At 36.0% G+C, this 15624-nt stretch overlaps 1 protein-coding gene across 1 annotated transcript in view; it reads left to right on the forward strand.

Annotated features, from left to right (window-relative positions):
* The window catches only part of LOC126266748 (L-asparaginase-like), a 358132-nt gene that overhangs the window by 311851 nt on the left and 30657 nt on the right, over positions 1-15624 (forward strand). Inside the window, exons 8-10 of the mRNA XM_049971252.1 lie at positions 4229-4342; positions 4457-4666; positions 6348-6472. Coding sequence (XP_049827209.1) covers positions 4229-4342; positions 4457-4666; positions 6348-6472 — 449 coding nt within the window. The remainder of the gene's footprint in view (positions 1-4228; positions 4343-4456; positions 4667-6347; positions 6473-15624) is intronic.

Consider the following 15624-nt stretch of genomic DNA (forward strand, 5'->3'; position numbering starts at 1 on the left):
GATAACAATTTACAAGTTTAAGTCTCAAGACTGATTTAGTTGACAGATGCTTGAGTACATCACCCAACACCTATAATCTCTTGGAAGTTGAGTGGACCAACAAGGGTGTAGTCATACAGGAGTGTGGTAATGGATCCACCAACATCTTCCAGTCGAATCCTGAAACATTGCTTTGTGTACTAGGCATGCTGTTCAGTACCTCCCTCACGTAACAAGGCATATGTTTTACCTACCTATATTGAAAAAAATAAGTACTCACAGTTCAGGATGGATTAAAAACTGTTCACACATATGGTACATTAATAAGCAGAACTAAATGCAATGAAAAAATGAACAAGTAAGGTAATATATACATGTATACTAAAGATATCAAAAGTAACATTCACTTAGCCTTTAGAAGATAAAAGAAATTATGTACACAACCAGGACAAGTTGGACTGCACTGACACAGTATCTGACAAATGCCAGCAAAATGAGGTATACGTCATAGTCGATGATGTACTGACATAAGAATACTGTGTTCAACACACACGTGTTTGGTTTGCACAAATGAAACTCCAAGATACATACGAATAAAATAAGCCTTCACTCAATTTACCACAACACCCATGACTTTACCCAAAAAAGTTCATGACAATTAAATTTAATCATTTTCTGCAGAGTACACAAAGAAAACAACAATAATAATAATAATAATAATAATAATAATAATAATAATAATATTTACCACTAATAGTATTCTAAAATAAGAATTTATCACTGGATATTTAATGGCTTTGTCACATTTCAAAATTGTAAAAGTATCTACTCATTTAGTCACATGGCATATTTGTATGAAATTCTAAAGCACAAATGTATTACAAAACAGAATTATATAGTTGATGAACCTGCAAATACAGCATGGCATTGACTTAAACTCAGTCAATAGATAATACAGAACTTTAGAAATATCATCATCATGCATACTATGTTCTTGACAAAGGAGAAAGAAAAAAAAACAATTAGATACTTAATGGATCATGTCTATAAGCTTTCAGGTCAGTGATACTGCATAATCCAAACAACTTCTTAGATTTCGGATACAAAAGTCTGTATGCATTAGAATTGGATTTTAAAGAATTTCAAATGATCCTATACGAATACCAAAAAATTTCTTTCTCTCAGATGTCAGCACTTTGGTTTCTCTTTGGCTTTCACCAACACAAGATCTCCTACCTCAAACTTAGAAAATCTGCCTTTACCATCATGTCTCTGCTTTCTCCTATCTCCCTGCTTTTTCGTAATGTCCCTGACACACTCTTATCTCTCTTGCGGTGACAGAATTTTATGTGGTGGAAACTCAACATTCTCAGAAATAAAGTTAGCTAGTCTGCAATTAAACATGATTTCAAATGGTGAAAACCCTGTTGAAGAGTGTTGCAAACTGTTCATAATATCCTCAAAATAACTGACATAATGTCTGCCCCCGGAAGCTGAGTGGTCACGGAATGTCAATCCTAAGGGCCCGGGTTCGATTCCCGGCTGGGTCAGAGGTTTTCTCCATCCAGCTATTGGGTGTTGGGTTGTCCTAATCATCATTTCATCCCCATCGACATACAAGTCGAAAGCCTTGCACCCAGCGAACGGTCTACCCGACGGAAGGTCCTAGTCACACGACATTTTTATCTACTGACATAATCCATCCAACTGGTGTGATTCTTACTACAATATGTTCTAAATAGTCTTCAGATTTCTCTCTTGTATCTTTCTGCAGGATTACTCAATGTATAGTGCACAGAGGTTAGAATATGCCCTGTTTTTGCATGATCAACTAAATCTTTCCAAGCTTGTGATGTAAACTGAGAACCATTGTCAGATAAAATTGTTTTACAAATACCCACCTGATGAAAATATGTGTTTTCAAACTTAGAAATGATTTGCTTACTGCTAGCTTTCGTAAGAGGAAACTACCTTATGAACTTTGAAAATACATCAACCACCACATAAATATAACAAAGCCCATCCTTAGACTTAGGAAAGGCAAAGGTCTGTAGATGTGTGCAGACATGAGGTCTAGGTTACTGTTAGGTGGTATGTTTTGCATTTGACCTCTACTTATTGGTTACTTACCTTCACTCCTTGACATGAGTCGCAGCTTCTTGACATGAGTCAAATCTTCTTGACTCTCTTTCCTATGTTATGAAAATAGATGCTTTCCTGAATCTTTTGTGTACATTTGGTTGATCCACAGTGACCAAAACTCTCATATGTATAAATATCAATACATTGTTCCACCCAACATAGTTCCCAATCATCTGAGTCAGTCTCATGTCTCCTGAATAAAATACCCTTGTGTACCTCATAATATTGTCTAGTCTTTCCTCCTCCTTTCTTACCCAACATGCCCTTAACCAATTTCCATTTTTGATCACGATTTTGATACCTGTGGATGGCTTTGCAAATTTTCAAAATCTCTCTTCCCCCCTTTCACACCTCTCAAGTGCACTATTTTAAACCGTTTCTCTCCAGTTCCAAAGTTGTTAGATCCTTCACTCCCTAAAGGTAGCCTAGACAAAGCATTAGCAACTACATATAACAATACTCCAAAGGGTTTACAATTTTTCTTGACAAATGAATGTATATTAGTTTCAATTATTATTTCATAAATGAATCCAGAAATAAACAAAGTAAACAGTACTAGATTGTGTAATTAATAATCAAAATTTTAAGTGTGCCAAATAATTCGTAAATTTCAAATCTTTCTTAAAAAAAATTGTAACTGTACATTTAGAGCTATTACTTATTGATTATAACATCCAAAATAAAGTAATTCCTTTTCATAAATTTTGGCTTAAAATATAACCCACTTTGTATATTTTATGAAAGTTTTCAGAAAATCTGCTGAGATAATATTGACCTGTCCAATATTCTATAAATAATACTGGTATCAACAACTACTGTGGAGGAAAAGTAATGCTAGAGGAGGATGTTGTATTACAATATGTTATGCATCAGTTCTTAAGCTTGCCATTTCTGACCATCAGGTTAGGTGACAGGAAGAACCATCCACAATGACAGTGTTGAAAATCTCAACAATAAACTTTCAGTGAATTTAAATCTGACTTCTATTACTGCTTCAATGTCTCATGCCGAGAAGTATCTTTGCCATTTAATGACCCTCCCCCCCCCCCCCACACACACACAAATAAATAAATAAAAAATGACTGCATAAATCATGAAATGACAACAGCAAGAGGAAAACTTCTACTTCCCCAGTGTGTTTTGCTAAAGGATTGCAGTAATTGCCACCTGAAGGTAGGACTTAACAACAGTCTTAATTGTTACAAAGAACTATTAGGAGCTAGAAGCAATTATGTAGTTACAATGTTAAGGAAATCAAGTAACACTGGCACAGCTGTTTGAAAAATTATAAATAACTTTAAGACTGTAAAGACAAATCACCTAGCGACCTTACTGTCAATCAGGGATGGAATATCATCAAGTGGCAATAGCACATTGCAACTATTTTAATGGGCACCTTTCTTCTGTTACAAAATCAATAAATGACCACCTTAGCAATGTATAGTTTGAATATAAGGGCTTTTGTACATTAAGACTTTGACAAAAAACTATGAATCAGTATTCTATGATGGGTTCTCTAAATTAACAAGGTGCATACAGAATATGTTTGGTGCCATGGACACAGCAGCAGCAGCAGATGATGATGATGATGATGATGATGTAATTCCATCAGGTACCCTTCTATACAATCTAAAAATAACCCTGATTTACAGGAAAGGTGATAAATCTAAAATTGAAAACCACTGATCCATATCAAGGTTGTCTGCATTTTCTAAGGCAACTATGGTTGTTACTTACATGAGACTAATGATATTCCTGATGCAACAGAATGTAATGTTTGAGACTCATAATAACTTTATGAAAAATAAGTTCATTTCAGCACCAACAATATAGTTAATATACGAAATAAAAACTGCTATAGAGAACAAGAAGTATGGTACTGAAGGGTGACTTGAGCTTGAAAACATGTTTGATTGTGTATACATTGACACAATACTTGGCAAACTATGGAATTACTTATCAGAGGAACTGTCTATGAATTGATAAACTAGTATATGAGCAACAGGAAACCTCGTGATCCTCTCATCACAGTAGTAGCAAAATGTTGTTCATGTATCCTGTTGTACTGTACAAATTAATTACTAAAATTTACTTTTTAATTTCACAGGTACTAGCTGACATGGGAGTAATTGCTGGTTATGATATGACTCCAGAAGCTGCTCTTACTAAGCTGTCCTATGTACTCTCAAAAAAGGATTGGAGTGACAGTATGAAACGAAAGGTAATTAACGTACATTAATTATGCAGACAGCCCCTTTTTACTTATGCAGCTGGCGTGAGAAAAACTATTTACATGTAAGACATATGTGAAACAGATTTTCTACATATTTCACAGGCAATGCAAGACAATCTCAGGGGAGAGTTAAGCATAATTGGAAAGTGGAAAGCTCTACAGGAATGGGATCTTGTCGACGCAGTTGCACGCTCACTTAATGTCTACAGTCCTAAGGAACAACAGAAAATTGGTTCAGTTTTGTATCCAGCCATGACAATAGCTGCTGTATCTGAAGGAAATATTGAAAAATTGAAGCAGCTGAAAGAATTTGTGGGTGCATTTTATGTGTTTTACTAATTGTGGGTTTAGTATTTGGATGGAACTATAGAGGTAGTGAACTTATTGTCGCACCTTCTTGATGAAATTATTAATGAACAGTTGCTTGTACTCTGTAATTGTTTAAAAGAGTAGTATAAGTACTCCGTACTCCCAAAGGCACCACTATAACATCTTCCACCATCTGCCTCCCCCATCCCCCCCCCCACCCCCATACCCCACCCCCACCCGACCCACCTCTCTCCACCTCATGCTTCCTCTGTACCCAAGTTGAGTTGCTGCTCACTGCATTGGGACTTCAACACCCAGAGAGGATAGTATGAACTTCCATGTGTGTGTATGCTCACATGGGCACATATTTACTACTACTGAGGAAGTACTTTGTCCAATAGCTTATCTAGTTTTAAATGTACTTTAAATATGTCCCTCTTTGGCTCAGTGCCTTCTCTGTGTTGTAGGAGTAAACTATCCTATTTCAATTCCATTAAAATTTTCATATTATTTAATGGAGTATAGTCAAATGAAACTTCATGGTATATGGTTCCAGGGACCTTTCCAAGTTCAAACATCTATGACGTATATAAGCAGACAGAAGTGATGACTGGGTTTCAGGCAGGATTCCCCATTTTGTTTGATGCTGAGGTGCTATTCCAATACAGTTGGAGAGCCTCTGCAATGTTGTTAAAGTTTAGGGGGGATTACTGAGTGAACTGAAGTGTAAATAGAAATTTGGACTGAGGAGGAATATTTGCTAGGATAGTCTGCAATTGTGCAAAGCCACTGTAGCAGGGAAGTGTAGTGGTTGGTGCATCTGCCTTGTGATCAGGAGACCTGGGTTTGAATTCCAGTATACATACAAATTTTCATTCATTGGATCAGTCTATACATACACATCAAAGTATAGACAGTTTCATTTTTAGTTACATCTGGTACTCACTAGGTCATTGTATTCTGGGACAGATGAAATTGCTCTAAAAGTTGAAATATCACAGTTTCTTTTGAACTTCAAATGAGAATGAGGAATAGAAAGTGGTAAAAATGAATTATTGAGCGCTCAGGAGCTTAATTTTGAAATTGTAGGATAGAATTAGGCTGGTGTGATCCAGCAGAATGACAACAAATGAACTGAATGTTTTACATTTTCTGTGATTTGTTGCCTCTTTCACTGGTAAACTAGCAGAAATATTTGAAGTTCAGACAGTTATTTTTCCCTTCATTTCCCTGTAGAATAAACTTAATTAATTAAAACAATGTTAGAGAGAGGAAAGGAGTACACAGTACCCAAAGAAAGATTTTACAGTATCAGTTTTTTTTAATATAAAAGATAGACCTACCTGGTGCATTAAAGCCTTAGGTTTTAGAAGATCTCAAACCTAGAAGTTATCCTTCTGCAGATAGAGTTCCATCAAAAAATGCTCTCATGCCTCAGCTCAAAACATATGGTTGCACAATACTTTCCGCAAATAATGTGGCTCAGTTTCTGGTCTGCTACACATTTTATTTTACCAGGAAGGTTCATTTTAGTGCACAATCTGCTGCAATGTCAAAGCTTCATTTTGTGTCCGACTTTGTATTGAAATGATTAAATTATTTAGAAAAAAGAAATAATGCAGCATAGTTATTACTTCATATAACTGTTTTTATTAAAGTAGACATTTTTTGTTATTCTTAACAGGGAGCAGATTTTTCTTGTAGCAACAAAGACCATCGGACAGCTCTCCATATAGCATGTTGTGAAGGAAATGCAGAAGTTGTGCAGTATCTACTTATGAATGGTGCCAGTGTACATATGAAAGATAGGTAATACCACAAAAGTGGTAAGATGATAAGAAACATTTATTTAGAGCTTTATCAGGTTTCTTAATATCTGCTGTGTTTCAGCTCCTATTGACACTTTGAAAGAAGGTGTATAAACGCATCATTCTTTTTGTTCTTTGCATGACTATGATATGGAAGCAGGGAGTTGGAGTGCAAAACTATTACTCCTGCAGTTGACTGATTGAGTATACAATACCAGGTCAAATCTGTTTATCAAACTGGACAATTGTGACCTCAAGTATAAACAACACACTTAATACAACATAATGACATTAAGTTAATATAAGAATGACTAGCAGGATAAGGCTACTAAAAGTTGAATTGCTGCAGCAAAATTTTATCGAAAGAACAGGTACCAACTTTTTAACTTCCTTAATATAGTTTCTGACAACAGGACGTTAAGACAATTATCTTTCAAAACAAAGAAATCCAAAATTATTGCTTTTGTAAAACCATAAGACAATCATTTTGATTCATCTCGTTTATCGAACAAACCATAATCATGGAACCCTCTGGTCTTTTGATGTGGATTTGAACCCCAGAAATACATAAATCTATAATACATATACAAAATGATGCTTCCTTTCAGTTGCAGCATGCCAAAACCACTACCATTATCCCATCCCATAATTCAGCAGCACACAACGTGCATAGAGCATGTTTTGCTTTTACAGAAGCAACATTACATGGAGTTCATCAGCACAGACTGTGCACTCATATACATAGGCCTTATATGCTGGTTTCATTCACTTTAACTAATGTTGGCTTCATACATGCTTACATCACCACAAAAAGCAACTATTACATTATCTGATCAAGCATTCACACTTCTGCAGTAACGTTGTTCGAGCAGGGCTCCAAGCACATTACATGTTCGTGGCCAACTCCCCTGGCCCACCAGTCATGTCATGCCAGCCACACTTCTGTCTTGCTCCACTCCATTCAACATCCAGCTTCTCACTGCTCACCAGAGAACCTGTGGAACTTTCCAGCCCTAAGATGGGTCATTACCCCTTCATGTGACTATTGATAAGTGCTGACATCACACAACTGTTGAAAAAATAATGAGATTGGCAAACAGGTACATCATTGCAATCTGAAGTAGCATCTGGAATTCTCCAGAGCCCTCTGTTGTTCCTGATCTACCTAAACAATGTAGGGGACAATCTGAGCAGTCCTCTTACATTTGCAGGTGATGCTGTCATTTACCAGTATACGATGTCATCTGATGATCAAAACAAATTGCAAATAAATTTAGACAAGATACTGTGTGATGCAAAAAGTGGCAATTCACTCTAAATCATGAAAATTGTGAAGTCATTCACATGAGCACTAAAAAGATTTCGCTAAATTTAAGTTACACAATAAAACACACAAATCTCAAGGCCAACTGAATACTTAGAGATTATAATTATGAATAACTCAAAATGGAATGATCACATAGATAATGTTACGGGTAAAGAAAAGCAAAAACTGTGATTTATTGATATAACACTTACAATATATAACAGGTTTACTAAAGAGACTGCTTACACTATCCTTGTCTGCCCTCTTCTGGTGTTTTTCTGTGCAATGTGGGATCCACATTAGATAGGATTTATGGAGGATATTGAAAAAGATCAAAGAAGGTCATCTTGTTTTGTATTATCATGAAATAGGGGAGAGAGTGCCCCGGACATAACAAACAAATTGGAGGGACAGTCATTAAAACAAAGGTGTTTTCACTGTGGCAGTTTTCTCGTCAGAGTGTGAAAATATTTTCTCACTGCCCACCTACATGGGGAGAATTGATCATTATAATAAAATAAGGGATATTAGAGCTCACACAGAAAGATTTAGGTGTTTGTTTTTCCCGCACGTTGTTCGAGAGAGGAACAGTAGAGTAGTAGTTTCAGGGTGGTTCAATGAACCCTCTGCCAGGCACTTAATTGTGAATTGCAGAGCAATCATGTAGATTTAGATTGCAAAATATGAGCTCTGCAGTAGTGACATCCCAAAATTCCTATCTCATGAAATATAAGATTAAAATGGAGCATAGATTGACGGTTATGTGGCTGTAGCTCTACAAAGGTGCATTTGCAACACATGGTTATCCGGAAAATTTTATTTACTTTAATGTCAACTACCTTGGCCTGACCTTATTATTGGGTTGTTTTAGTCCACCTGGGTAATAAAGCTGTTCTGTAATTAGATATCATGTCCGAAAATCCATGATCTCCCAGTAGGTGAAGGCCCAAGTTGTATGATTGGGATATTGTTATTTTTTACGACTGAGTGGAAACTGAACTTTGCCGGTTGAAAAGAGCAGAACGAACAGGTTCATGATACAGCTGAATATGGCGTGTTTGACTGCTGCATATGGAGCTTGAGCGGACACATTGTTAAGTGACAATCATAACACATTGAGAATACAAGTCAAAGCACTACAATAATGTGGATCTGTGCCAGGGGATATACTGCAATCTGCAGTTGCCAGGAGATATACTGCAATCTGCAGTGTCTAGTGAAGATGACACCCTTATTGTTGCAGGATCTGCACACAAAGTGTGCTTACCGGTGGTCAGAAAAGTGAGACATAATTTTATCTAATGCACCAGCTGAGCTGAGACAAGTCAAGACATACAGCACTTCATATCAGGCATGGATTAAGCTAGAATCTATTTATGCATCCATGGGACCTGCTCACAAAGGCATGTTGCTTAAACATCTCATGCTTCAAAAAGGCAAGCTGAAGATGAAATGTGCATTTTAAAATTTTCTGGCAAACTGAATGTTCATGTTGCAGTATCTTGCTGAATACATTGATCCTGTGGACAAGTAACATGCTATGAGATGGACATTAATGGTGATCTATTGTCAATAATGTTGCATTGCATCTTCCATATATTTGATAAAAGACATGTAGTAAAAAGTATTCATTTGCTAGACTGGTATTCCATCCTTGTATACTTTCACATATACCGGTGTTCTTGTTTTATCAACATAGTGGTGCATACATTTGTTGTTTATCATCTGTAACAGATGCCACACATGGTGGGTTTATGTCCAAATACTATTCCTGGAAACTGATATTTTTAAAATGCATGTCATGATGTATAATGAGATGTTATTTACCAAATATATGCAAGATTGGGAGCACCCACACATAAGATTTTCACAAATCTTGCATATAGATATGATAAGGTTAGGTATATCACCTCGTCACAGTTTACACCTACATTTATACTCTGCAAACTACTGTGAAGTGTAAGGTAAAGGGTACTTCCTATTGTATCATGTATGATGATTTCTTTGCATTGCATTTATGTATGGAAGAATGATTTAAAATTCCTTTATTAGATGTCAAGACACTCAAAAATAAAAATTTTGGAAGAAAACAATGGAAGGATTCAGAAAGATTATGAAAATGCAAATGCAATGATATTTGTTAAATCAAAACAAATGGTTCACAAAAATGTCAAAAGGTGCTATGAGTAACAGTGAAAAATTGGAGCAAAAATCAAATCAAAATCAGCAATAGCAGAAACCATTGTACAGTGTAACTTATGCAATAAAATGGAATCAGAATCAGAATTTTTATTATCCCATAACATAGAAAATCAAATCACAGATCTGATGTACTGGGGACTCATCAACATTACATTTACATCACAATTATAATTTGTATATACAGTATTACAAAAACAATATATCAACACTCCAGTTTACATGTATTACAAAGTAATATATAACAACAATAGTGAACAAATTTTTACAATCATTTATTTGACACAAAACTGCTAAGCTTAATTTACAAGAGATATTTCCTTGCTCAGACTTCCACATCATCATTCATAAATTCTTCTACGGAGTAATAACATTTCTACACTAATAACTTGTGCAGCTTTGGTTTCAGTTGCCCTGGCTCCATGCTGTTTATTTGTTTCTCTTTTAGCATGATGTAGATTTTCATGCCTTATATTCTGGGGTTCGTGCATATAACTTTAACCTGCGAGTAGGAAGCATGAAGTTTGTCTTATTCCTAGTGCTGTATCGATGCTTAAAATTGTTGTCTGTGATTAACGTAGGGTTACTATATACAAAAATAATCAACTCATGGATGTACAAACAGGGGACACTCAATATTTTTAGATTTCTTAACAGTGGGTGACAAGATTCTTTTGGTCCTGTGTTACACATATTTCCAACAATTGATTTTTGTAATTTCAATATTCTAATTATTTTACTTGTATTGCCCCAAAAGATAATGCCACACCTTATATCAGCTTCAAAATAGCTGTGATAAACTACATAAAGAGGATGAGTTCACTTTCAAGAAGAAACTGAGTACATTAGCTGTGCATAAAGTCAATGCAGTTCATTGTTGTCTTTCAGTGAATGAACTAATTCCTAACAACCTGTGATGCAGAGGCAGTGGTTGCACATCACACGTTTAATGACCCGAAAGCATTCTCATATATGACAGAAATGCAGGAACATTTAATCCTTGCAGACAACAGTGTTACTCAAGTAAAGGCTAAAAGTAATGTCTAAACTGCTACACCAAACAGTACCAACAACTCAATAACATTTAAAAAAATTGCTTCCCAGATATCAGAATCCACCTTATTTCAGTGGCAAAAATTGTAGATAAAAGCTGTGCAGTGACATTCAAGAAAACTTGTGCAGTTATGCCATTTTGAAACCATTGTGAAAAAGATTTGGTACCTCATTTGATTTGTTTGATTTACAAGGGGATCACTCAAAGACATATGCCATTATGGAACAGCCAGTCTCAAAAAGTGTTATGGAAATATGGCATTCTCAGTAGGGTCACATAAATCCAAGACACAATATCAAGATGTCAAAAACTAACACGTTACAGATATGAAATTCATAAGTTATGTTTACCTCTCAAAATACACGTCTTGAAGAAAAAATTGTGTCCATTCTTTTTATGAAATGAGATAAAGACTCAGATAAATGTTTGGAATTAATCCACTCTAATGTATGTTCACCAGTGAAGGAAAGGTGACAAAAGATTTGTTGTGATCTTTGCAGACAGCTATAGCAGATGGTACCAAGTGAATTTCTTTCACTACAAGGAAGAACTTGCCGACACTTTTCTTGAATTCCAGAACCAGACAAAAGAATGAGACTGGTCATAAGATTAAATCATTTTACATGTACGATGGAAAGTAGTACTCCAATTAGAGCAAATGGACTCCATCTTCAATATGGAAGGTACACAGTGAAGTCTTAACAGTTTCATGCACACTACAGCAAAATGATGTCACAGAAAAAAAATTAAATGGTACATTTGTTAAAGCTCATTGCATACTTATTGGATGAAGACTACCATCATGTTGGGCTGAAGCCATCAACACATTGAAATATGTCAAACTTATTGAATAGTGCAAAGGTCGTGTGATAGAATTCAGTTTTTGAAGTGAATGAAGAGAATCCTGACATAAAACATAACATATTTACACATTTCACCAGAAGGATGTCATGCTGGACAAAAGATGAAGGAAATTGATCCTATTCATAAGAAAAGGAATTTTTTAGACTATTCAGACTGCTCTAAGCCTTTTAAGAGTGGGTACCAAAGGGTTGTAAGCTCATTTCAAGAAATGTGAAATGTTTTGATCATCACAGTTCCGAACTTGAGCAGACTTTTGTGGATTTCTATAAAGACGACAAAGGTCAACACCAAGAAGGAAGTCTCAACCTGAACATCAATGGAAGACATTCCCAGGGTTTTCCAAATGTTGTACATGATGACAACACTGCTACCATTGTAAAATTGTTCATTGACTGATGTCTCTACAATACCAGGTTTCAGGGGCTCAGGCCCATCTTCAGGTATACCTATAAATAGTAGGACAAAGTGTCCTTATCAGAACTAAAGTATAGAGTAGTGGTGCCTTGTAAGTTAGCTTTGGCATGGACACTTGGTCCTATTATTTATATATACACCTGATAGGACCAAGTCCCTGAATCCCAGTAATGTAAAAACTACAGCCAATAAATAATTCTGCAAATGTAGTGCATGTTTTCACATAATAGTTGTAGATGTCAGACCAAAAAAATGTATGTTTCCAAACACTGAATCGCAGGGCACTATCTGATGATGAACCATTCTATGGCTTAAAGATGATGATCTAGTTAAATGTGATATGCTCAGTAACACAACAAAATGTGGATACTGCAGACCGAAGATAGTATGATCCAGCAGGAGAGGGCTTTCAACCAAGATGTACAGGTTCCCAACCAATGCAAGTCAAGAACCATTCTCTATGAACAACCAGAATCAAATGTTGAACCAATGACTGAAGGAGAAGAAATTCCAACTCGTGATGGGAAACTTCACTGTAATGTAACAGTCATCAACATCAGAGAGGCACTAAATGGACCAGATCAAAGAGAATAGTTTGAAGTCATATGCATTGGCATCAGGTCATTGTCAAAAATGGTATGTGTGACATAGTTGGTGGGTTAACAAATAATAAAGTTCTGAAAGAACAGGTACTGTAGTGATGAATCCTTACTTAAGAGAAAAGCAAGAGTAGTTGTACCAGAATTCAAGTAATGTCCTGGAATTGACTTTGTAGAAAAATTTGTCTCAATGACTAAGCTTGACTTGCATTCAGGGAGAAATTACAGGATGAAAATGTGAAACATGTTACCAAGAACACACAACAGATGATAAATTTAATCACTTCATAAATATATTCTTATAACATTATGAATCTAATTTTCCTTTTAATGCACATGACTGGCTTTAATAAAGACTTAAAAATACACTACAAGCAGTATTGCAAAATTCTCCAGTATCTCATGGGAAAGGAACAAAACCATAGACTATACACCAAAAATTCAAAATTTCGGGAACAAGCCAAGGAAAATTGGGAACATTACTTGACGTGAAATGAACAAATTAAGACAATTGATATTCAGCTCCCAGATGTCTGTAGCAGTGAGACAGATGATATGAAAATTCAAACAATGGACACCTAAATAAATAAATGCTTTTTAATGGTAGCTGAAAACACAAGGGCAAAAAATTGTTAATTGAAAGCACAACCATTACACTTTCTTAGACAGGTAGTGTGTACTCCACCAATCAATGAGTCAAAGTGTATTTCCTGAAAAAATGAAGTTTGCAGTAGTAACACCAATATACAGTGAAGATAATCATGTGACCTCTAATAGTGACCCATCACCCTCCTTTCCATGTTCTGAAAGTTTTTCGAGAAAGTATCTTACAATAGAATATTGAACTATCTTTCTGAGAATAACCATTTAAAAACAGTTCAGTTTGGCTTCCTTGAAGGCTTCTCAAAAGACAAAGCAATATGTGATCTCACGAACTCAGTGCTAGAAAAACTATTTAGGGAGAATTGCCCTGTTGGTATTTTCTGTGTTCTTGGCAAGGTCTTCAATTGTGTATATCATACAATTCTGCCAGTGGAGTTAAATGACATGCCATTGAAGGCCTTTAATTCACATGAGTGGAGTCTTTATCTAAACAAAGAAAAATAGAAGTTGATATTAGCAAATGATCCAACAAAAGTAAGATTAAATTAAGAGTTTAGAAACATTAAATATAATATGTTGCTAGCCCACTCCTGTTCTTGGACTAAATAAATAACTCATTCAGGACATTGGAAGACTCTTAAAAAATAATAATGTTTGCTGATGCGTCAGGTATATAGATAAAGGTCCCAAACACATCCATACCAGTTGTAGGAGAGTAATGGAACATGCATGCAATTGGCTCACAGCAAACAACTTAATGTTCAATCTTACAAAAATCCATATTATAGTGTTCCAGATAAATGAAAATGACTTACAGACACCAGAAGTTGAGATCAATAGTCATACACTAGATGAAGTTCTGTAGACCTGGGCGTGCAATAAACTGTGATGGCAGCATCATGTAATAGGGAAAACATAAAGCTCAGTTCCACATGATTTGCACGTAAAATCTTTCTGCTTGTGTTGACCTGCAGACAGAATTGCTAGCATACTTTGCATGCTTTCACTCAGTACTGTCCAACAGCATAATCTTCTAGGAAAATACAGTCAAGTCCCAAAGCTTTTCTATTCTAAGGAATGTGGAATAACAATATTTTGTGAAGTTGATATCAAAACTCTTGCAGAGGTCTTTTCAGGGACCTAAGGTTTTTTACACTAATGTTCCAGCATGTAGGCTCTGTAACAGTAGTTGTGGTTAATAATGAGAGTGAATTTAGAAGGAACTGTGCAATTCACTACCACAGTGTTAAAAATAAAAATACTTTTAGTCTATGCTATGCATCCCTCTCTACGGTTCAGAATAGATTTTAAGACTGTGATGCAAAAGTCTGTAACAGATAACCAGCAAAAATCAGCAGAAAATAGAAAATCCTCTAATATTAAAAAAAAAAAGTAAAATAGAACCTCGTTAAGCATCCTTACAATTTATTGTATGATCTTTACTCAGGAATATAAATTCCATTTAATACTAATACATTGTCAAGGCAGATAAATGTGACTACCTGTCAAAAGCGACTACCTGTCAAAAGCCTGAATAGCCACCTTTTGCAGTGCAGCTGACTGCAAGACATGCTTGAAGGGAGTCAGTAGGGTTCTAGAAGGTATCTACAGGAATGTGGAGCCATTCTGACTCCAGTGTTGTGGCCAGCTGTGCTACATTTCTTGGTTGAGAATCCATGGTGCAAACAGCCTGATTGATGTTGTCCCACAGATTCTTGACTGATATTAAATCCAACAAGTCGGATGGCCAGGGGGTATGGTAAACGCGTCCGTGTGCACTTTGAGCCATGCATATACGCTGCGATCTGTGTGACATGTGGCATTGGCCTGCTGGTAGGCACCGTTGTTCTAAGGAGAAGACAAACACATATCAGGGTGGACATGCTCCCCACGAATAGATGCATACTTGTGTTGATCCATTGTGCCTTACAGAATGAAGAGATCATTCAGGGAACACCACAAAAACATTCCCCAGACAATAACACTCCCTCCTTTAAACTAGACCCTTAAGATGATTGTTACAGGGTGTTTCCTTTCAGAGGTTTCACATCATACATCATCTGTCTGATGGAGCATAAAACATGACTCATCTGAAAAGACCACCTGTCGCCACA

The sequence above is a fragment of the Schistocerca gregaria genome, chromosome 4, assembly GCF_023897955.1.
Source record: "Schistocerca gregaria isolate iqSchGreg1 chromosome 4, iqSchGreg1.2, whole genome shotgun sequence".
NCBI lineage: Eukaryota > Metazoa > Arthropoda > Insecta > Orthoptera > Acrididae > Schistocerca > Schistocerca gregaria.